The 23,411-nt window shown below is 44.7% G+C and overlaps 1 protein-coding gene across 1 annotated transcript; it reads right to left on the bottom strand.

The window, feature by feature from the left end:
- Positions 1-373: 373 nt before the first annotated feature.
- LOC115540371 (protein kinase C beta type-like) lies at positions 374-22,095 on the bottom strand. Its single transcript, XM_030351582.1, is given in 20 exon segments — positions 374-2,135; positions 2,137-2,220; positions 5,570-5,586; positions 5,589-5,710; positions 6,177-6,227; positions 6,229-6,282; positions 6,410-6,492; positions 6,767-6,905; positions 6,994-7,056; positions 7,512-7,603; positions 7,858-8,031; positions 8,511-8,657; positions 9,228-9,324; positions 9,442-9,576; positions 10,103-10,259; positions 10,954-11,082; positions 11,651-11,762; positions 15,021-15,103; positions 20,887-20,918; positions 21,583-22,095. Coding segments are annotated over 20 exon segments (2,007 nt in total). The 5' UTR covers positions 21,750-22,095; the 3' UTR covers positions 374-2,066.
- Between the last annotated feature and the right edge of the window lie 1,316 nt (positions 22,096-23,411).

Here is a 23,411-nt window from a genome sequence, read left to right as displayed (position 1 = left end):
AGCTCCTCTGGCGGGCTACGACCTCTCTAAGCAAGGCCAAATACTCTGGCGAAACCACCCAATTTACAAATGTTTTTTTTAACCTTTGGCCTGACCTCACAAGGTTACCTGGGTGATTCCATCCTTCCTGTGCAGTAGGCTTACTCAGTCTAACATGTCATTGTTAAATTACTTAAAAAGTAGCAACATATACATTTTTTGGTCTATTTGTTATAAATTCAGAAAATAAAAATAAAGATTACTCTGAAAAATGTATGAAATCAGCTTGTCCGAAATGGTGACTAAAAAGTCGTCAATGTAGCAGGGCGTATCCTGTGCTTATGAATCAGTATTCCTCCCAAATGAAGTGAACACATACACAGGGAGGGGGCAGCATTATTCAAATAATTTCTTTAATTTCAATGTTAGGTATTGTAGTAGCATAAAGACTGTCTCCCACACCGAGGTAGAGACATTGCATGCAACACACATGAAGACCATCACAGATCACTCCCTTAAGCCTCTTCACTAAGAGACACCCTCCTCCTTCCAATTCTCCCCCCCTCGACCTCTTGCATAGTTAACACTGAAATCCTCTATTTTTTTTATTCATTATAATATTCTTACACCCCCCCCCCCCCCCACACCTCATTGCAGCTCCCACTGTTTCAAAAGAGACATGGAATAGAGATGGAGAGGGGCAAGCGCCACTTTGAGATAAAGAGGAGAACAGGAGTAGAGTAAATATAAATATCTTCAGTGGGTATACGGTGGTGGCCAAAGGGAGACGATACTAGGAGAAGTGGGAACCAAAATTACCTGAAGGGAATATGAGAGGGTGGGGGAGGTGATTAGAAGAGAAAAAAGGGACTGCAAGATCTGAAATAGCTTAAAGCTATAATCTGGTACTGTGCACCAAAATGTTGACATTGTTTTAAACGGTAAATGGTCCCTTATATACCAATATATCTAGATCTATATCGATCAATCCATCGATATTGATATATTTATATAATAACAACACACACACACATCATAAAAAAACAAGGTAATGTAAAAAATAAAAGAATCACCACAGAGATGTGTACATTACCATGAAGACCACCTCTATCTCTAATCTCATCTACATTTACACAAACACACTGATCATTCAGTTATTACACAGTCTTGTATAATACATATACAAGTATATATATATTCATTTCATACATCATAAAGATGTTCTATTTGTTCAATACTCAGACAAAAGTGTTGCCAAACGTATTCTGCATTGCATTGCAAACATCTTGAGAGAGCCTTTCGGAGTATCAAACGTCTGACTCTTAGCGTCGACGTGTCAACTCTGAACCGCTTACCGATAAATTCAAGACACTGCGGTTTATCTAGGACAGCAAAAGCAAATTCTAAAGAGTCAACCGCTAGCATGGCATGCATAGAAGAGCTGCACCACGGGGACACGCATCGGCCTTCATCACGTAACACACTGTAACACACAGTGCCAGACTGTGGAACAGATATTTGGGAGAACATTTATTGCATCAAGTTGGAAGACAAAACATGCTTAGAAGACTACGTATTTTTTATGACTGAAATTAGGCAGGATGTTATAAAATAACAAAGAATAACGACGGATTCCCAAAAACATTCTTTGCCTCCATGGCCGGCCTGACCCCGTGTGTAAACATACGTGGCGCATCGATCGTGGAATGTTCATGACCCAACTCTGACTGCGGCCGAACAGAAGGATCAAAGGGACACTGCCCACCATCAATAGCACACGCAGTCACTCTGGCTCCTGATTGCTGGCCTTCTATTGAACTGACGGCCACAAGGTCCTGTGATTGCGAAGCGCACACACACAGACACATGTACCCCCCTTTAATGTCAGATCCAGTGATGCACATGGACCCTTCGATTGCCTCACCTCTGGCTGCCTTAAGTGACTAGCCGTGTGTGTGTGTGTGTGTGTATGTGCGTGTGTGCGTGTGTGTGTGTCCTTGAAAGAGGAATATGCCGGACGTGACCTTCGGAGACAGACGGATGGGAGTAATGTCACGGCCGGGGGCGTGGGCGTGGAGGCGGGCGGGTTAGACTTGGATGATGAACTCGGGGTTGTGTAGGAGAAACCCCTGGAACTCCGTCTGGTCAAGGTTCAGTGATGAACAGCTTGTCCGTGGGGGTCAGCTCCACCGCCATCTTGGTGAACTCCTTGTCAAAGTTGCCCACGTCACGCCGGGATTTCTGGAGTGAAGAAACAGTGCAGGAAATGGGGGAGGGAAATGGGCAGGGAAAGGGGAGGGAGGAGGTAAAAGGAAGGGAGGGAGGACAATATGAAAGAGTGTTAGTATCATTAACGGTTATCGGTTAAGAAAGGCAATAATGATGAAAAGAGGTCGAGAGTTGAGGGTATTTTTGATAATGTGAAACGAGGTGCTGTTTGCATAGACACCCACAGCGGAAGCCTCCCGGTCATAAAAAGCAAAAATACCTGCTTTGAAAAAGATCTACCCAGAGGGCGCTACAAAACATGGTAATTACAAATTAATAAGGCACTCAGAAGTGCGCAAGCACACATAAAACACACACACACCACACACACACACACACACACACACGCACACAAAGCAATAGACCTGTTGTACGGTTCAACAGCACAGACATAGAGCCAGGACAAACTCCCAGAAGAATGCGATAGAGACAGAGGAGTGCTCTGAAACAAGACAGCCAAACACTGCAGAACCGGTCAGGAAAGGACCGGACACATCTAGAAAGGAAGGGAAGCGACACACCTCAGGCAAGACACATGTATACGTAGAAGACACAGATGTACATCGAGGTTGACGTCCTACCGTCCTCTTCTTCTCCTCTCTTTCTCTCTCTCCCCCAACAAGGCTTCCGTCTGTATAGAGGGTGGGGCTGGAAAGATTTCAAACCAAGCCCCTGGATCCATTTGAGGGCCTTATAGTTCTCCCCAAATGGGTGAAAATGTGTGTGTGTGTGGTGTGTGTGTGTGGGTGTGTGTGTGTGTGTGTGTGTGTGTGTGTGTGTGTGTGTGTGTGTGTGTGTGTGTGTGGTGTGTGTGTGTGTGTGTGTGTGTGTGGTGTGTGTGTGTTGGTTCCATGGTCTACTGAGAGATCACGTAGTAAGACAAGGCAACACAGACAAACTGGTAGGCACCATTGAGTATATTAGCAAGTTTTCAGTCAAACAGCAGAATTAGACAATCCACAGTGACATCCTGACTCTCATTCAAAAACCTCTTCTTCCAGAATCTCTCTTGGATAGTCCTTATCATACATTCCTTATTGTTAGATATATCGTCAACAACAACACCTTTAGCATCATCACATGAGCACTTTCTAAATCATCTTAAAATCAAATTGCTTAATGACCCGAGCACAATCTGCCATGTTCGTCGGTAAACATTGTGTGACAAAAAGGCAGGGTCGTCATTTATCTTGCCGTGACACTAATTGATATTCCAGCTGGAAAAACAAAATTTGGACGTTGGTCGTCCACTGCGCTTCTCTGGCTATAAACGGACTCTGGACCGGACATCAAAACACACATCCAGCTTCCGTCTTTAAAAAATATTTCTGATGTACTTTACTCAACTATACCACTGTATTGTGTTATTTTTTGGACAAACAAGTTGCACTGAATCTTTGAAATGGCACAATATGTCATTTTCTCACAGCTATGGCAGGCAAGTATTTTCCTCAATGTCCTAAGAAACAAAATCTTTTATTTGTTGGCACAGTTGTAGATGCTTCTCTGAGGTTATAACCTACAAACCATGTGTTGAAGAGTATTTCTCTCCAACATTAAAAGATTGTATCTAGTTAAATTTGTCACAATTTAGTCATTTTTCACTTCCATTTCTTCTTAAAATTAACCAATATCTTTTGGACTGAGGACAATTTGTCTCAATTCTTCAACCTTAAATCATAAACAAAACAGGTTATATGGCAAATACTTTCAGTAACGATTGCAAAGACATTATTTGTCTTGTCATTGAACCCAGTGGCCCTGAACCGATTTGCCCTCCCGACCGCAACAACCTCCATTTGTAGTCAAGTCATAACACAAATTAGCAAATATTTGTTAACACCACCACAATATTGATTCAACAGAACGTTCAAATCGGAGCAGTTTTTGGTCCTAAAAAAAAAAAAAAAAAGAGGTTAAACAGTACTAAGGAAAATGATAAGTACTTAAAGAACTGGGATAACAAAATGTCGAGCTTTTCACTTGTATGACCTTACACTTACACAGTATCAATGTTGAAGATGCGTCGGCATATTACACCATGACTATTAACGGTAGGTCTTCACATCAGTTTACAACATGTCAATCGCGTCACTAGAGACAGTTCAGGCACAGATCGGCCCTGAACGTTAACTAGTCGGAATTATCTTTTCCGAACAGGAGGACACCCAATACAGAGTGAAAGTGCCACATGCATGCCGCAGAGTTTGCACTGGCTTCAAGTCAAAAGCCTAACTCCTGCACTTAATAATAAGGTTGGAAGAGCTTGATGATATGGTCTTAGCTCTCAGGGCAGCTTTTAAGCATCAAATAATTACTCCGGTAAACAGTGGCTTCCTACCTACTAGGGAGGAACGTTTCCCTAAATATGTCGCGTTCCCCCCTTCCCCCCCCCCCCCCCCCCCCCAACACCCTTGTAGGATATGATGCTTACACAGAAGAGGAGATCTGGCATGTTCGGTTCTACGTGTTGGTGAAAATGTTCAATGTTATTTTAAACCGTGTTGAGGCAGCCCGGACATGACATGAGGAGGCGGGGTGGGGCGGGGGGGGGGGGGGGGGGGGGGGGGGGGGGGGGGGGGGGGGGGGGGGGGGGGGGGGGGGGGGGGGGGGGGGGGGGGCGGGGGCGGGGGGCCGGGCCGGGCCCTGATTGGTGGGATATGGTCAGTGACTCGTGAGGGAGAACTCGCAGTTAACAAATGAGAAGCCGTTGAATTCTTCCTGGTCCAGGTTGGCTATAAGCTCCTGGTCTGGGGGGGTCAGCCACGGGGGGGGTGGCGTGTGAAAAAAACGGTCAAAGTTCTCCGCGTCACGCCCGCACTGCCATGGGGGGAAACAAAAGGAGAGACAAAAGAGAGAGCGAGAGAGAGAGAGCGAGAGAGCGAGAGAGCGAGAGCGATAGAGGGACAGAAAAAGAGAGAGATATGAAGGGATGGCGTGAGTATGATGGGATGATGGATGGAACGAAAACAAACAAACAAGGGGGGGGGGGGGGGGGAAGAGAGACCACTAAAACATGATATCAACCAATCAAAATCAGTCTCAGCAGAGACTGTGGATTTCCATTGGTCCATATGTGAGCCAATGGCGTATCAGTTTCATCATTGGTGACTGCAATTCTTGGAATTGGTTTCCTCTTGCAGTGACCAATGGCGGAAAAGACGGTTGTGACTTGGGTCAAGGATGAGTGGACCTGTTTAACTTACCTGATGTCATGGAGCGTATACACATTATACAAAAAGCGCTATATACGTAATATTATATAAAAAAAAAAAGATTCATAATTGTAATTGATCATCAGGATGCGTTTTTGTCACCTTACCGATTTAGGTTTGAATGCGGCTGGACCTCCTTGTTCTCCAGCTTCTCCCAGTCGATGTAGCGGAAGAAGGCATGCTCCTTTATGTCCCTCTCCCCCTCCGGTCCACACCCAGACGCTTCCCTGGGTGCTTGGGTCATCAGCTGACACACACCACACACACACACACACACACACACACACACACAGTTATATATCAAAGTAATTGTTCATTGTGCATGTTAAAGCACTTGTTCAACTTTTATTTCAGCCTGATCCCTGAGTTCACAAGATCAGCCTGGCCTCGATCCTGTTAAAACATAGAAAGGCTAGGACCAATCAGAACCTGGGTCAGGGAGGTTAGGTTCATGATAACCAAGGAATGCAACAGTCAGCCGAATTGTATTAATAATGCTGGCGACAAAGGTTAAGGCTCGACTGAGCAATATGATCCAAATAGACTGAATTATGATGTGACGGGACTGAGAGAAATCTGCACTTTTGCCCGATTGGTTTTTCTTTCTACCAGGTTTGGCCAGATTTGCATTCATTTGCATTCAAAATTTGTATTTGTAATAGTTTTTTTTTTTTTCCGTTTTTATTTTTCATGCGTCGCAGTTTGCATCTTCACCCTTTGCAGATGGCGACGGCCTCTTTGGACATGGACTTGGGTAGGACACATGTGCTCCATGATGGACTGGAATAGCTCGTCTTCGTCCTCTCCATCAAAACGGCGGCTGGGAAGGGCCAAAGCGCAGATCAACTCCCATGAGTTTACACGTACACCTCGACACAATTCCAAACAGTCGTAACAGAATAAAGATGACTTTATGAATCCATACATCGCACACGCAACACACACACACCTGTCCTGCAAGCATCTCGTAGAGCAGCACTCCAAACGCCCACCAGTCCACAGATCTCCCGTACGGCTGGTAGGCGATGATCTGAACATAGCAAAGCAGGGATACAGGATTTGTAGTCTTCCAATGCCACTCTGAGGCATAACAGTAGTTTTTGTTGTTAGATTGACGCGCACACGCACACACACACACACACACACACACACACACACACACACACACACTTTAATCCAAATGAATGCAATTGCTCAACAAATACATTGATGTCTGTTTTGGGTCCACAAATATCCTTGACTAAAAAACTACGCAAACGGAGGGGCGAGTTCAGCAGAACACAAGCTCAGGCCCAGAGCCTCACCTCGGGGGCGATGTAGTCCGGTGTGCCGCAGAAGGTCTTGGTGGTGACCCCGTCCAGCATGTTCTCCTTGCACATGCCGAAGTCAGCAATCTTTATATGTCCCTCCGAGTCTAGCATGACGTTGTCCAGCTTCAGGTCCCTGAGAAGAGGGGGATGCAAGTGTGTGTAGTTTGTAGGTGAACCCGCGACACCAGGCGTGGGCGTGGCCTGTGTGACGTTGGACTCACCGATAGACGATGCCTTTGGAGTGCAGGAAGAAAAGGCCGATGGCGATCTCGGCAGCGTAGAACCTTTAGGGCAACAGGAGAACGACTGGTTGCATTCGTGTACCCGTGTCAGGGTGAGCATGTATATGGTTCGCAAGCACATTTGCTCTCGATTCGTTTCGCATCGTCGAAGCACACGGAGCCCGTATTTCACTTCACGTTTGTAAAGCGACCAAAAAAAACCAAATTAAATCATTGTTTTTAGAAGAATGTATACTTATTTTGCTCGCTTCAGCTACCTATTTATCTTTAAAAGTCGTTTAAGTCCAAGGCTTATTTGTCCTAGTCTGACAAATCATGATAGATCGGCTCAAATCTGGGAGAACTGGGCGCTTATGTTCACCCAGGCTCTTAGCAGTGCCCCCAGAAGTTCTGCCATAACATAGTAGGACTAATGGATCCAAGATTCATATTCTCCCGCCGTGCCAGTGTGTGTCGGCATGTGTGCGCGTGTGTGCGTGTGTGTGCGTGGTACTTACACAGCGTGGGGCTCCTTGAACTTGCCCACCTGCTGGATCTGGTACATCAGGTCTCCACCGTTAATGTACTCCATCACAAAGTACAGCCGGTCCTAGGGGACGACAAACAAACAACCCAATACCAATCTTTATCTGTTCAAGACATTGTGCACTAGCTGGTGTGTTCTGCAACAATCTGAACTACTATCAACTTGTTTATTAGCAGCTGCTTTTGACTAAGGAGACTTCACGCAGTTGCACGTCATCAAGGAGCAGGGTCTCTCTCAAGGATGGCTACAGGTTTGTGTGACAGGTTTGGTTTGGGGGGGGGGACCCTGTTTTGGGGAAAGGGGGGGGTCATCCCTACCATGGTCTGGAAGCAGGAGTGCAAATGGGTGAGGAAGGGTGGCTTCCCGGACAGGGCCAGCACCCTCTTCTCCACCATGGTGCACTCCACGTCGTCGTCCTGGATCACCACGTCCTTCTTCAGGATCTTGATGGCGTACAGCTCCTCTGCGCCCTTGCGCTCGGCTAGCATCACCTGGGGAGGAACGCAAAGCGCAGGATGCTGTAGCTTCAGCTCATTCGTTTTTTTTCTCATCTGAATCCGTGATAATTGGGGCTGAACGATTTGGGGAATTAATCGAATTGCGATTATTTCGCAATTTAGAGTCTTTTAGAGACTTTTGTTTTGTATTATTCACTAAACAAGCATAACTCAATCTATGGTATGACCAACACAACATTGGAAGCGGTCAACATCTTTATTTAACTATTGAACTGTTAAATTATTTTTTATTTTAAATCGCAGCCTTTGCGATTTGAAAATCGCGTTCTACTACATTACAAGTCGAGTTGATTTGATAAACCGTTCAGCCCTAATGATTATCGGTCCTTGTAACCGATCGTTAATGTGACGTTTCAATTAGAGGACGAGTCACACGTCTCAGAGTGCACCACTAATGGATCTCATCGTAGCAGTGTGTCTGTGTATGGTGTGTGGGCTTGCACGGGACCCACCTTCCCGAAGCTGCCCTTGCCCAGCACCATGATGAAGGTGAAGTCAGACAGCTTGACGCGGTCCTGGTTTCCGTTGCTGTCGTACCTACACACCGAGGAAGAGGAGTCCCCCCCCCCACTGGACTTCCCTGGGCCCACCCGGGCCCTCTGGAGTAGAGACAGACGAGAAGGGTCACTGGATAGGCCCATAAAACACATATGGGCCTCAGGTCAAGAGTTTGAGCGGTTGTCAGCTAATGTTGAAATATATAAAGGGAGGTGCGATTATCACAATAATTATGGGGAATTCTACCCAATATCGCTTAATATTTAGATATGCTTATGAATTCAAAACACCGTTGTTAAAGGTGACATATTATACCACCAGGTGTGTGATAAGCCGCTACAAGCTGTTTTGAAAATCTGCCTATGATGTCATGACATCATAGGTGGGCGTGTCCACCGCGATGTATGACGGATAGATGAGCAACGTTTGCTACAGTCCACTGGGTAGGCTGGTAGACTGATCTATCCATCACACATCTAGGTGGACACGCCCACTTGTGATGTCAGAAGAGGCCGATATTCAAAACGGCTTGTAACGGCGAATCCCACTCACACCTGGTGATATAATAAGTCACCTTTAAGAGACTAACTGAGAGTCGTTACATATAACTAGTTAACTAGTACAATGACGGCCCACCCCTTGTGTATATCTACAAAACAAAAATCTCAAACCTCAAACTTTTGGCGTAGCTCCTCGTTTCCCTCTTCACCTTCTGGCTGCACGGGGACATTAAAATATTCTCCTTCCTCCTGTCCCAGGAGCTTGAACCTAGGAGTCACGTTCAGAGAAGACCAGAGGAGAACCCATGGTTAGGCATGGTCGGGGAAATAGACATCATGGAGGTCCAGATGGTCCTGGCACAGCCTTCGCCACACAACCTCTTACCATCCATCTACTGCTTGTTTCTGGAGCTCTGAGATGCCGAAAGAGAGGGAGCCCATGAAGTCGTTTCTGCTGGTCAGGTCCCAGTCCCAGATCTCTACGGACAGCCGGCGGTCTTTGTCCGTATCTTTCAACTTGCTGTCGGGTGGATGAGGAGGATCAAAACAAATGGGTCAAAGGAACACAGTCATGTAGCAACAATCAGAATAGTATAGAAGATGAAGGGTGCATCAAGAGTTCTTGTTAAATGGTAGTTCAAAGAAAATGTTTTAATATGGCACCCATATTAAAACATTTTTGTGGTAGCATAAACTGCACTCGCTGAACACAAAACAAACTGGTACATAACGAAGCTAACACAGTCCTAGTTCCTCTGTGGAGGCGACCCAGAAATGAACGCGGTCATAACGGACAAAGACAGAAATTGGGACAGGGTCAGTCCAATGTGCTCCAGTTACCTCAGAGCCTCTCTATACAGACGCAATTCTGTATAGAAAACCCATGCCAAATATAAACCCGGCTCCTGTTTATTCATGAGCAGCTATAGCAACATCTTGGTCTGTTATAGTGGCTCTTTAAAGTGGATGGCCCCTGGGTTGAGTCACTGTGCCCCAGTTCTGGTAAACAGAAGACTCTGATAGTGATAACGAGGAGGAGGACTCACAAAATGAAGGTCTCGTTCCACGTTGGGTTGAGGCAGCATTTGATGGTCTTGGTTTTCTGCTTGCTCTCGCTTTTGGGGTCTGGGATCAGCTTCAGCTTGACGTAGGGGTCTGACAGGCCGTTGGGGTCCATGGGCACCAGATTCCTGGCCTCTTGGACTGCAGGGGGGGAGAGAGAGATTGGGGGAAGAGAGTGAGAGAGAGAGAGAGAGAGAGAGAGAGAAAGAGAGAGAGAGAGAGACAGAGAGACAGAGAGAGAGAGTGTGAAGATCAAAGAGATCATCACACGTCGTCTTGTCCACCGTCTCCTACAGGCCATGAGGCTGCTTCTAACTTGCTGTACAGGGTACAGCAAGTTAGGTACAGGGTACAGCAAGCAAGATACATATCAATCATACTAATCCTTTGCAGGAGTGTGTGCTTGCTATAACTGCAGCTTTATGCAGTTCATCCTTTTTTGGAGCATGAGGAAGCTGGAGGGGAGTGGATCGGAGGGACAGGTAGAGGCAGAGAAAGCATCGCTAGAAATACAGAGGTCCTCCGCCCTACAGAGGACCTCCGCCCTACAGAGGTCCTCCGCCCTACAGACGTCCTCCGCCCTACAGACGTCCTCCGCCCTACAGAGGACCTCCGCCCTACAGAGGACCTCCGCCCTACAGAGGACCTCCGCCCTACAGAGGTCCTCTGCCCTACAGAGGTCTTGTTCTAAGTGGAGCAATCGTTGGCCTATTGATTAACTAATGGACTTTCGAGTTTCATGCATACCTTTAAGAGAATAGTATTAAAAGGCATCTCTGTCAATATCAAGACATTGTTTTGTATTCAGGAGAGGGCGAGAGCGAGAGATCTCTACCCGTGACAGTGAGAGCTTCCTCCACCATCTTGGCAGTGATGTAGATGCGTCCTCTCCTCTCCGTGTGGTCTGTTCCACACAGGCTGGGGACATTAGCCACACACCGCTTGTGGATGTTCATCATGCAGTCTGGGAAGATGGGAAAGAAAAGACAGACAAAACATGAGAATCGTTGAAAATCTCTTGGTGTGGTCAATACATTCGAACACATCTTTTTCACTTATTCATCAAGATAAGGGTTGTCCCATGTTATCATATTGTTATGATAGTTTTAAACATATCTATTACGAGTAGAGTAAATAAACATAGCAGAAAAGATTACGCTTAAATAAACAGGAAGAGAAATATAAATACATGTTTTATCCCCTATGCCCACTAGAGGGCAGAATGCTGCGATTATTGGCATTCCCTTTGAGGTGGGGAGGAGGGGGGGTTGATTTAGAAGAAAAAAAGCGACTTCCTCAAATTTAACAGTGAGCAGCTAAATATAGCGCTGTGCATTTTTATTGTAAATCCAGAGGAAAGAGGAAGCCCCACTGGCGCTTACAGAAAAAGAAAACGAGAGAGCTACTCCCGGGAATACATACTTAGTCATCAGTTACACGAGATACAAGAGAAGACGGAGGAGAGACAGAGGCTGTTGACGAGACATGGTGGTGGTGGTGTTGTGGTGTTGTGGGGGGAGGGGGGTACATACGGTCACATTTCATGCCCTGGTGTAGCAAGCCATAGAGGAGAGAGCCACAGTGGTCGCAGAAGGTGGGACTGGAGTAGGTGTGCACTTTAAACTTGTGTTTACTACGAGGGTCCTGCAGAGGGAAGGTGGATAGTAGAGAGAGGGAGAGAACACAGGAGGAAGGAGAAGAGGGTAAAGTTCACCATAAAGCAGGTCGTTCAAGGCTGAATGGGCACAAATATTTGTGTGTTTAAGGCTCCTGCCAAGGGAGATGGGGGGGTTACACAAATTGACAAAGCGCAGCGATAAGGATATATCACATGACTAACGGCTGGGAGTTACATCGCTGCCCCAATATTGCAATATATGTATGTGTCTGTGTGTGTCCCTCAAAGGGAAACTGGTTCATTAAGTTAAAGCAACCAGGCGGCAAAACTCTGAGGTCATAAAGTATTTTGTTTGTGCGTGCCTGCACGTGTACCTGTGTGTGTGTGCCTGTGTGTGTGTGTGTGTGTGTGTGTGTGTGTGTGTGTGTGTGTGTGTGTGTGTGTGTGTGTGTGTGTGTGTGTGTGTGTGTGTGTGTGTGTGTGTGTGTGTGTGTGTCAGACACAAACAACAAGTGAAGGGAAGGACAAAGGCCGTGCTGATCTCACCATATTTATTAATATCAACATTCATCAGCACCGGGGTTAATTATTGGCTGCAAAATCTATATTTAACCTGAGCCACGGCAAAAGGGATTTTTATCCCTTTTTTTTGGATAGCCTATCCAAAAAAGATTTATGAAGCGAGAGTAAGATAATATATATGGTGACTAACATTTATATATTGAATCTGACTAAAATCAGGGGTTAACTGATCCAAATCAGCCAGAGCCTACATTCATTTTCTCTTTTTTAGTTTCAATTCAACTTTCTATTCTGCTCATACTTCCTCAAAGTGAGATAGTCCTTACATGTACTCTCTTGAGTCACAACAGAAAGAGGGAACAAAAGACATTTGAGGTAAAGCATCAGACATCTATGTCAGACATCATTACTCCTCAGACTGAAAGAGTTTCTGTCAATTCATTAAGTTTCAATAGGGTATGGTCCTGAGACAAAAGGCACCTCAAATCCAACTGGTAGAATCCCTGGATAAATACAAAAAAATATCAAATGTACCTACGCTATCGTATTTCTGAGGAAACAGTAGCCCTGAATGCAAGCAGCTAACTGTTCAGATTCATTCTTGATTTAAGACATAGGCCAGGTGAAGAGATGATTCAGCTTATAGCGCTTTTGTATATGGAAAAAAAACAGATGTTCCATAACCAGGTGACGGCCACAGGCTTAGATTGAAGGAAATAGGCCGTGTTTGCTTACAGTATTACATGTAGGCCTCAATTCGTTCAATATTGTTGATGATTTATGTCAATTCTAGTCAGACACACATTAACTGAATCAAAAATCACATGGCGAACAGTCTGCTCTTTCTAAGTGCTCCCATCTTGGCTCCACCCGCAGCCCTCCCTGAGAATTTGATATCTCATCGTGGACCCCGCTGCATCAGATGCGCGGGGTCCACGTTGGTTGGTTGTGCGGTGGTTGGTTGTTGTACATTTTACTTTGGTTACACACTAGCCATTTTACGAAAAACATTTTTGTATATTTAAGCTTTCCGATTTATTTTTTTACAATTTGATTGTCTATCAGTTTAGATTCGTATAACAAATCCAACAAGCTACCGCTTGTCATTGTGTTGTTTAAATGCCCTTAATTATGTTGAAATGGGTTTGTGAAGAGGGGGAAGTGGGTGGGGACAGGTGAGAATGTCAGGGCCTGTAGTAATTGCCACATAAATACATTGAGCCTAAGGCAACTTTGTCCCAGTTTGCTACCCAATGTTGAGGTTATCTTGGTCCATTCTGCCATGGGCCAGGTATGTGCAATTGTGTAGCTCCTTGAGACTTGAAACCTTATGGCAAAGTTTTTAGCAATAAGCCAGTGGTATGAGGATCAGGTCAAATAACGTTTTATACATCTTAGAAGTTCCTAGATCACAATGTGGTTCATACGGGTTAGTTCACCCTTTGTTAAAAGCATTGTGAAACAAGCCTGGGTGGCTAACTTGTGAAAATGTCATGTTCACATTGCAAATTACTTCCAAATGATCCAAGGTTGTTTCAAAAGACTGGTATTAGATTCATTTGTTTGGCCATAATGCAGATATAAATAGTATGCACTATCAAAGATTGTGCATGTTTACATTCAATCCAAAAGGATTCTGACATGGAAGACAGCATTGTAAGATTTGAAGTCTGTTGTCTGGTTGTGTTTAGTAAACTGCTCCTAGGCTTCCATAGTGTTTTGTTGGGACATGTCCCAATGGTGGGAATTGGACTTAGATTGGATTATCTTTCCTTCTCAAGATCAGTGCCAGAAAGACACTGCTCACGCAATTCCTGTTTGTGCACTATTCCCATCCAAAGTCTGCCCCATTCAAGTAGATGTAATGAAGGCGTTCACAGCTAAAAGAAACACAGAAAAAGCTGTCAGACCGGCCAGCCAGAAACCATCATGCCTAAGCAAATAAAATGGAAGTTCTCCTTCCCTGCCTTTAAAAAATGAGGATGATTGCCATTTAAGAAGGTGTGGCAAGCTGTAAAAGGTTAAGGCTTTGTATGGCTTTTTCTTCAGTAGCACGTCTTTAAGGTAGCATGTCTTTAAGGTAGCATAACCTAATGGCTACAGCGAGATCAGCCCAGTTTGTGATGAATGGGAGCAGATAGAACGTTTGTTTTGATGATGCACTAGTCTTCAATATTGCGGGCAAATGTCAATCCAAAATTGTTTTTTATATTTTTGTTATGGCATAGATAAGAAGTATGGGTTGATATGTATACTTGCACACTATAAATGGCAACACCAGTAAGAAGAGATGGATGGCTGGAAGTCAAGGTGAAGGCGCTAAGGAGTTCAAGGAGAATAAGGGCAATCTGACATCAAATTTCATCAGCAGAAGGGGCTGAGCCGTGGAAGAGGAGAAGCTCAAACCCATTAAATGTACTGAATCTGGGCTTCAGGTTTTCCTTTTGTAAGCATTCATAAGATAGCAAAATGCAAGACCGCACAACAAAACAAGAAAGAAGAACATGTTTCGTTTCATTCATGCATTAAGCATCCAAGACCGAATGCCATTCTAAAAGAGGTTAGTGTTAAGATTGATGAATAAGTTGTTTTTCATTCATGCATTAAGTATCCAAGACATAATTCCAATTGAAAAAGTAGGTTAGTTTTAAGACAGAGAAATATGTTGTGTTTCATTCATGCATTGAGTATCCAAGCCATAATGCCAATTGAACAGAGGTGATCGTCAAGACAGAAGAATAAGTTGTGTTTCCTTCACTTACGTCCGACGCAGGCCCCTTGTCTGCGCCCGGACAGGAGAAGGTGACGAACTCATGGCAGCGTTTATGGACCACGAAGCAACACACTGGGAGAGAACGGGAGAGACAATCATAGGACATTTGACACACTTCTACATTTATTTTCAGGATCACCTTCAAATTAAAACACAAACTGAAACTACACACGGCATGTTGCTAGGACTCCTTCCCTATAACAAATTCTGAAATAGAATTTTATAAATTAAAGGTCCCATGGTATGCTACTTTATGGATGCTTTGATATAGATATGTTGGGCCCCTAACACAGTATTTGAAGACGTTCCCGAAATTCAGCCGTGGTGCAGAATTACAGCCACTACGAACCAGTCGCACAATGAGCTTTCCCCAAACGCGCTGTTTCGGTGTCGGTAGCTTTAATGCAAATGAGGAGGAGGGAGGCATGGCCAAGGAGGAGGTTGGAGGTGTGGCCCTGAGCAGCATGCGGCCATGGTACCATGCGCTCTGCTTACAGTGGATGTATCACAATGGCGAGGCGCACAAAGCCTTTAGCCGTGTTTTGTAAATATTCTAGAACACTCCAGGTGCTCCGGCGGGAGTCCTGGAGCTCTATATCTAAATAATATATTATACATGGATATCTATATCATTTAATATATATTATCAAGGCCAAAAGCTGTGTGCGCCTCCAGACGATATTATGAATCTCAAACGACTGCGTCAGGTTCACCAACGTCTCTAGTTCTTCCACATCCACATCAAACTGAAGTAGACTGAACCACGACATGGAGGAGAAAGGGATTGTTGCCCACGATTGTTGACCGCGATTGTCTCCCGCCGGAGACTCGGTGCCGAGGGACCAACGCCTCGGCAGTGGGAAGCGGAAGAGGGGCTCAAGCGGGAGACAATCGCGGGCAATGATCCCTTTCTCCTCCATGTCGTGGTTCATGTAGCCTACTTCGGGGAGTCAAAGCCAAAGTTCCTTCTCTGGGGTGGCAAGGCAGAGAAAGGGGAGGTGGCATCTCCCCTTATGACGACATGCAGGGAAAATTCCAAATCGGGGCGTCTGAGCTTCGTTTTTTAAAAGCGGAGCAGAATGCCTAATGCTTGTTTTACACCAAACAAAATTACTAGCTACCGGGGGAGCATAAGTAGGCTAGGGGAACTCATTCTAATGTGAGAAAACCTCAGAAAGTGACATTTTCATTCCATGGGATCTTTGAAGTACATCATACAATGACCAATACCCAAATTGTTTGTAAATACATGTTTTCAATCAAAATCAATAGTAACATTAATTTGATCTGCAATGAGTGTTAAGACGTTTAGCAGATGCTCAGACATGGTTAAATGACATTGATGTTCTGATACAGGTCAGTAAGGAGCAGGTTAGACTCAGGCACTATACATCACAGGGGATGATATTGAACCTAGCACCATTTGCTTTACCTCTACACAACCTTGGAAAAAGGCTCCGGAGGCGTGACACGTGAGAAGAAAGGGCCTGCACTAATCCTTGTGTCAATGTTCCACACAGATCACAGTCAGACCATTACTCATCCTTGGGGCTCAACCTCAACCAACAACACAGCAACAAAACACAAACGACAAACAATAAACAGAAACAATGACCAGAATACCCAGCCCAAGACACTAACATAATGCAAACTGTGGAGAGGGGGACATTCATAGGGGTGTGATTATAGCGTTGTTCTTCCAGTATTCCAGGCTATAGGTTAGGAGTAACTAATACAGTGAGCACTGTCCTGGGGGGGGGGGCTATTCCTGATAGGACGTCACGCATTCATCCTCACACATTCAGCTTTGTAACATCTCAGCCCACTGGAGCCCACCCAGCCACAGGTGACTAACTTCACTGCCAGTCGGTTTCTGAACGCGATAGTGAATATTGAACTGAACAGGTCTTATACGAGATTGTAGAAAGACAGTATTACAAGTGGATCGTCGTCTCCAGGCTGCCTTTGGTTTATAGTAAAACAAGATGTATGCATCACTCAGTTTGGACAGGATTCACGCTCTGGATCCTGAAGAGCAGCAAGTTATGGAAACTCAATGAAGGCAGAGTATAGAGAGACAAACACAAATATGTCTGTGTTCGTGTCAGAGTGTGTGCGTACGTGTGTGTGTGTGGGGGAAGAGTAGGGGGGCATAGCTGGGTTTGAGCCAGTGTGTGAAGGATGGAGGAATTAATTAAGTGTGTTGGCAGAAAGAGTAAACAGTAATGGCAAATAGAACTGACGGGGGGAACAGCCATATAGAATAGAGGAAGAGGGCCAGACTTCAAAAACACGCTCATAAAACCATGATGTCATCCATACAGGACTACACACATTCCATTGACAAACAGGCTTAGTGACCTGCCAAGAAGGTAATTTCTCTGTTGCTTAGCAACCTGGCTATGGGAGGAGTCTAGTTATAGCGCCTTCAATGGACAGACAACATTATCAACAAATCAGATTGGATGAAGTCGCTGACAAGTTCACATGAATCATGTTCCACAATCCAACTTGCCATCTCAACACATGCACACGCACACACACACATGAATTTATCAAGCTTCCAATGCCACTCTAAGGCATAACTGTAGTTCTTGTCGTTAGATTGACGCACGGCCCGTCTAGCCCTGTCCCGCCCACTAATGTGCTAGATGATCAAATACACTTAAACGGTTTATCATCAACCAAGCCTTGACACCCTCACCTTTGCAGTAAAGAATATTTCAATTTTCTGCAACGGATAAAACCACTTAACCTTAATGCCTGCATTTTCTTCAAGTCTTTACATAATCCTTGGAAGACCATTTCTACCAACGTGTGTGTCCAACATGCGAGTAGCATTCAGTAAACTGCTTTGCTCCATCAGCAGGGCGAGATAATGCACACAGGGGAACTTAACTCTCAATTGAAATTCCATGAGTACAGTTGATTCAGCAAACTTCTATCCACCACACCAGGACCAGTGAGTCATCATGTTGATATGTTTATCAGCTTCTGGTTGCCCTTAAAAGTACATAAAAGGAATATGATACTTGTGAAGATGCTATTCCTTAAGCAGTATCTGTTGCTCATCCTCATTGAAAGGTTGGAGCATTGTATGCTCATGTATAAACAACTATATTCCAAGGGAAAAACAGCTAGGCTAGACAACGCTTTTTTTTTTGCTACATCAGATAGCATATCTGCTGCATTTAATTGCGAGCAACACATCAGTGTCGTTTGTTTCCACAGAGGAAGACGAGACTTAAAAAGGAACTGCTGAGTTGAACACATTCTCTCGACAAATCAGAGCTCAGAGAGGCAGCAAAACAGGATAGTACTATGTTGCAAATTCAAAATCAAATCCAAGGGGGGTTGGAGGCATTTAACTACAATTACAACTGAAGCATTCAGTTGTAATTGTATATTCATATAATATACAATTACAACTGAAGCACTTGGGCTGTAATTGTATCTTCATATATGCCGTCGTATTCCATGGGAATGGTCACATCAGGGAACATTCCCGAGTGCAGTCAGCTGAGCGTTATCTAGCTTATATCTAGCCCCGTCCCCGTCCGCCTGTCTGAACAGGAGGCTTGCGTCAGGCACACAGAGGCAGAGGAAGCCTCTCACCACTCACAGAGGTTAAACATAGTGTAATCGGGGAACTGAAAAATAAATGACCGTACTCGTGAGCCACCAGGCCATGCGTAGCAGAGGATTTACGTAGTTCACACGTGGACCGTTCACAAATCTTCATTTCCATGCAGAATAAAGTCTTGCCACTTTATGTACCCCACTGAGATTGAGGGTTTTATCAATGACGGTTGCAGTATATTTAATGACGAAAAAAAACGTAATGACGAAAAAAACTTACATTGAATTTTTAACTGCCACATTAAGAGGTGGTTGACATACAGCATGTATTACTGGGGTTATTTTACTACAGGTTAAGATGCATGGATAAGCGTGCGGTCTTGGATAAGCAGGAAACTTGTTTTGGCCGAGCCACAGGTATGTCATCAAAGAATACTGATCAATATCTAAATATAACTGTCTGACCTGTTAATCAATAGCAGCGATACTATTTCAGTTGTTGTTTACTGAGCAATCAATGGGCAGGATACTATTTCACCCACTGTCTGGCTTCGATCAATGCCTATGACACCTAACAGAAATTAAAGTGTATCGACGTAGCCGTTAATGATGCCGATAGAAGAATACTTTATGTGTAAAACATGTTGACTCGTGGCGTGTGGACACGCCAAGAGGATTTTTTTTAATCAAGCCAAGGTAAGAAAGGTTAGTATTGAATCATTATTTAGCTTTCAAATCTTTACAAAAAAAACAGGTACACCAAAGGTAATTTTAGCACACACCCACAGGGGTAGGCCACCAACTTTTGCATGCATGCGTTTCCAGTCACCACATGTCTGGAACCGTGGTTTTACATTCCACTGCCAGACAATGCAGTTGCATTTCTTTCTCTGAAATATATCAAGCTTTTGCTCTTTCTCCTCTCCCGTCCCTAAACTTGGTCAATTTGCAAAAATGTTAGATTTCGTCTCGTTCTTCCGCGGATAGCAGGAGAACCAGACGAAACTAACATATTTGCGTTAGTTTTCATCATACGCAGATTTTCTTCACACCAATTTTCTTGTTGTTATTCCTATGTGATTAAGTAACTAACGATATCAGGTTATCCAGGCCTAATTGAAGGATGTACTTTGTGCCACTTGATGGTTTTTGGTGTTAGATATAGTCATTCTTCAATGAATAGTTCCTTGCCAGCCATATAATGAACCTATCGAGTAGCTTTTATAAAGTCAGTTTTTGTACTTGTCTGTGTTTTCCTCTACCTCTAGTATAATATAATGTGCCTACATATTAATTGTGTTACTTAATTATTGACACACACCAAACCTCAAAGATCCACTGTTGCATTATTGATGTTGATCCATTTACCCAACTGCATGTGTGGGCACATGTGTTGAATGTACTAATAACCGGATGAATAAGGATTCGGCCTGCATGACTATCTACTCTCTGCACACACTCCCACCCACACCCACATGCACAGCAACAGAAGAGTTAATTCTTTCAACTATTGATGGGTTTCCTGCATCACCACAGAGATCTGTCTGCAACAGTCGCGTCTAAAGGGCGACAGAATGTCTTCACTGGGGGAAATCGGTGCGAAATCATTCCAATCATAACGCTTACTAAATGTCCAATGACCTGTTCAATCATTGTCCAATGACTACCACAGTCTGTTTTTTAGGAGCTCAGCCATTAAAAGGTTCACAACAGTACCAGCTGGTGACCTATTGTTTGGACAAATCCAAATTAGAGGAAGGAATAGATACCGAAAGCAAAACATCGTCATAAAGTGAGGGCTATACAAACACAAAACACAAATGGCTTTTCTCTTGAAAGAAAAAAAGAGGGCCATTATGTTCATGCAAACAAGCCTCAATGGCACACGTGTTGAAATAAATCATCCATCCATCCTCTTCCACACCCCTCTCCTTTGGCTATAACGCAATCAGACATCCAAGGTGCTCATCCAAATTCAGTTGCATGCCCATCTGTCTCTGGCCTATGCAAGACTGCTCAACTTTCACCAGTCAGTTCTGCCCCTCTTGGATCTTCAATTATTCTGCAGCCAAGAATGTGAGAATGTTCTCGGAGAACATTCTCACTCTCGGAACAGTTTCTCTCTGCGTTCTATGCAGCCTTTCTCATGACAATATGGTGGACCACATCAACAGCCCTTAAATGGCTGGTCGCCCATATTTTTTTAATCACACTTTGAACATCCTCCCACACAACCATAGATAGTACAGACGTTTTGAAGTGAGCCATGCGCTTACCTTGGCACTGAAATCCTTGCTTTCCGAAGCCCCTGCAAAACAAATAGAGATGCTGTCAATTCAAATGCATACAATAAAATCACTGGACTCCCATTCACACACACACACCTTATATCTTTCTCTCAAACGCACACACACACTCTCCATGTATATCTCTCTCTCAGACGAACACACACCAGCTCAATCTCTCACACACACACTCAATGTATATCTCTCTCACACGCACACACTCAATGTATATCTCTCACACACACAGACACACACACACACACACACACACACACACACAGCTGTTGCCGCAACAGTGGGGCCTGTGTCTTGAACTGCATTCCTTCACCTGTCCTACTACACCAGAGGTGGATATCGGGTGGATGTGGCACCAAAAAAAACATGCAGCGCAACGGCGGCTCTGCGGCAACCGATACACATCGCCCACAGGGCCGGGATATTGTCGCATTGTACAACATGAGGGCACGGCACATCACAGCCTATGCTACAATGTGACCGAGTTGAGCCCCAGCTGTGCCTGTGTGTACGCCCGTGGAGGGCCTCTGAAACATCCGCAGCAGCAAGTGAATCACCTGTGTCCTGCGGTCTCTATAGCGTTTCCACACGGAGACACCACCGCGTCGGTTGCTCACCCAATTATACACACTCAATCGCGCGCGTGCGCGCGCGTTCCACAGACACACTCACCATATAAAGTCTGTGCAGTGGCTGCAAAAGGTAGGCTGCTTAAAGAAGCGCGCGATGAACTTGTGGTTCTTGACTTCGTGCACGTTCTTCTGTCGAAGGGCTCCCTGTCGGGCGAAGCCGCGCGCGCTCTCCGGTGCCTCTCCGTCGTCGCTGCTTGGGTCAGCCATCTTAACGACGAAGAAGCGACGGTTTAGATGGAGAGAGGGAGAAAAAACTGTGCGAGGGACGGACTGCCAGCGAGAATGCGTTGCCGTGTAGGTGCCCCCTCCTCCTATCCTCCACCCCGCTGGCCGCAAGAATGTCAGCCGGGTTCCCGGTTGTCGCGCTACGTCCAAATCGCGATGCTGCTGCTGTTGCTGCTGCTGCTGCTGTTGCTGCTTCCGGCTGCTCCACGCGCCGCTTACCTGCTTCCCTGTTTGCTACACTGTGTTGCTTTTTTTTGCTCTCTCTCTGTCTCTCGGTCTGTGTATGTAGGCCTATGTGTCTCCCTCTTTCTCTCGCTCTCTGTCTGTGTGCGTCTCTCTCTCTCTCTCTCTCTCTCTCTCTCTCTCTCTCTCTCTCTCTCTCTCTCTCTCTCTCTCTCTCTCTCTCTCTCTCTCTCTCTCTCTCTCTCTCACACACACACACACACACACACACACACACACACACACACACACACATATTTGATATCCATTTGAAGGGTGATCTATCCAATTAACTATCTACCACCTTACGTATTCTATTTCACATGCAAATAATATAAACGGTTATTAAAAGACTGCATCGGTATGTTTAACGACAAGGGGCATGCTTTTGGACAGTAAGGGGGCATTTATGTCTTCCCAACTGCAAGGCTGTAAAGCAATAAAGATGAAGACATTTAGGCGTACTTTGGCTAAACAATCTGACAGTAACAGCAGACCAAATCAGGACGAGTCCAATCGGTCTTGGTTGGACAGAACACGCCGGCAGATGGTCTCCTTTAGCTGCGGTCTGTGTTGGAAGTTGCGCCAAAGAATTGTGGCATGTCAAAGAACTGACAGATCTCTGACAAGCTCTTGTTGTGTTTATGTTATGCTTTTAATATCGTATATTTTGTCATCCATAAGATGGTATTAAAAGTGTTTATTATATTCGATATCGTGGTATTAATATATGATAATATAATATGGTATGATGCATGTTTATTTACCTCCACTGGATGGGTTAAGATGCCGTTTACTCAAACGCAATTACTAGAGATTAATACCATATTAATATTCTTTCAATCGAGGCCTGCACAAACATGAAAATGTAAGGCCTATAAACAATTCAAGCGGATCTAATTATTGTGGGGGACCATTCTGCTCATGGGTGATTTCTGCTGCATGAAGGCGGACGTCCAACTGGTAAATGGCGCTTCCTTGCGTTAATACGAAGAACTGCATTTGTGAATTGTTCAGAAAATGCTCGTTGTGTAACTAGGTTTTCGCGCGCACCCACTCCTCTGACGACATAGGCCGAACCCGGAAAACGGTTATTGTGTAAGCGTCCTTTCATTCAAAGTCCTACCTATAGATTAATAACGGGGGTGTCCCCTGTAGCCTACTACACAACACGATATTGAACCGCACGTTTAAATTGTGATACTAGTTTAGTTTATCTTATGCATTTACTGGTTTAGTCATGCCGACCTCCCCTGTTAAGACACGGATCCCTCTGACCAGCTTCGGTCATCTCATCACAGAAGTGAAGGTAAATGACGTATGGAGTACCTATGTGACAACTGTAACTGCAGATTTATTATTTGAACTTCAATTGTATTAAGGCATGCGTCTGCGGTGGTTGATAGACCAACTTGATTAGTG

This window comes from Gadus morhua, chromosome 3, assembly GCF_902167405.1.
Source record: "Gadus morhua chromosome 3, gadMor3.0, whole genome shotgun sequence".
Classification (NCBI taxonomy): domain Eukaryota; kingdom Metazoa; phylum Chordata; class Actinopteri; order Gadiformes; family Gadidae; genus Gadus; species Gadus morhua.
Note: the sequence above shows the minus strand (reverse complement) of the source record. Positions and strands in the feature narration are given on the sequence as shown.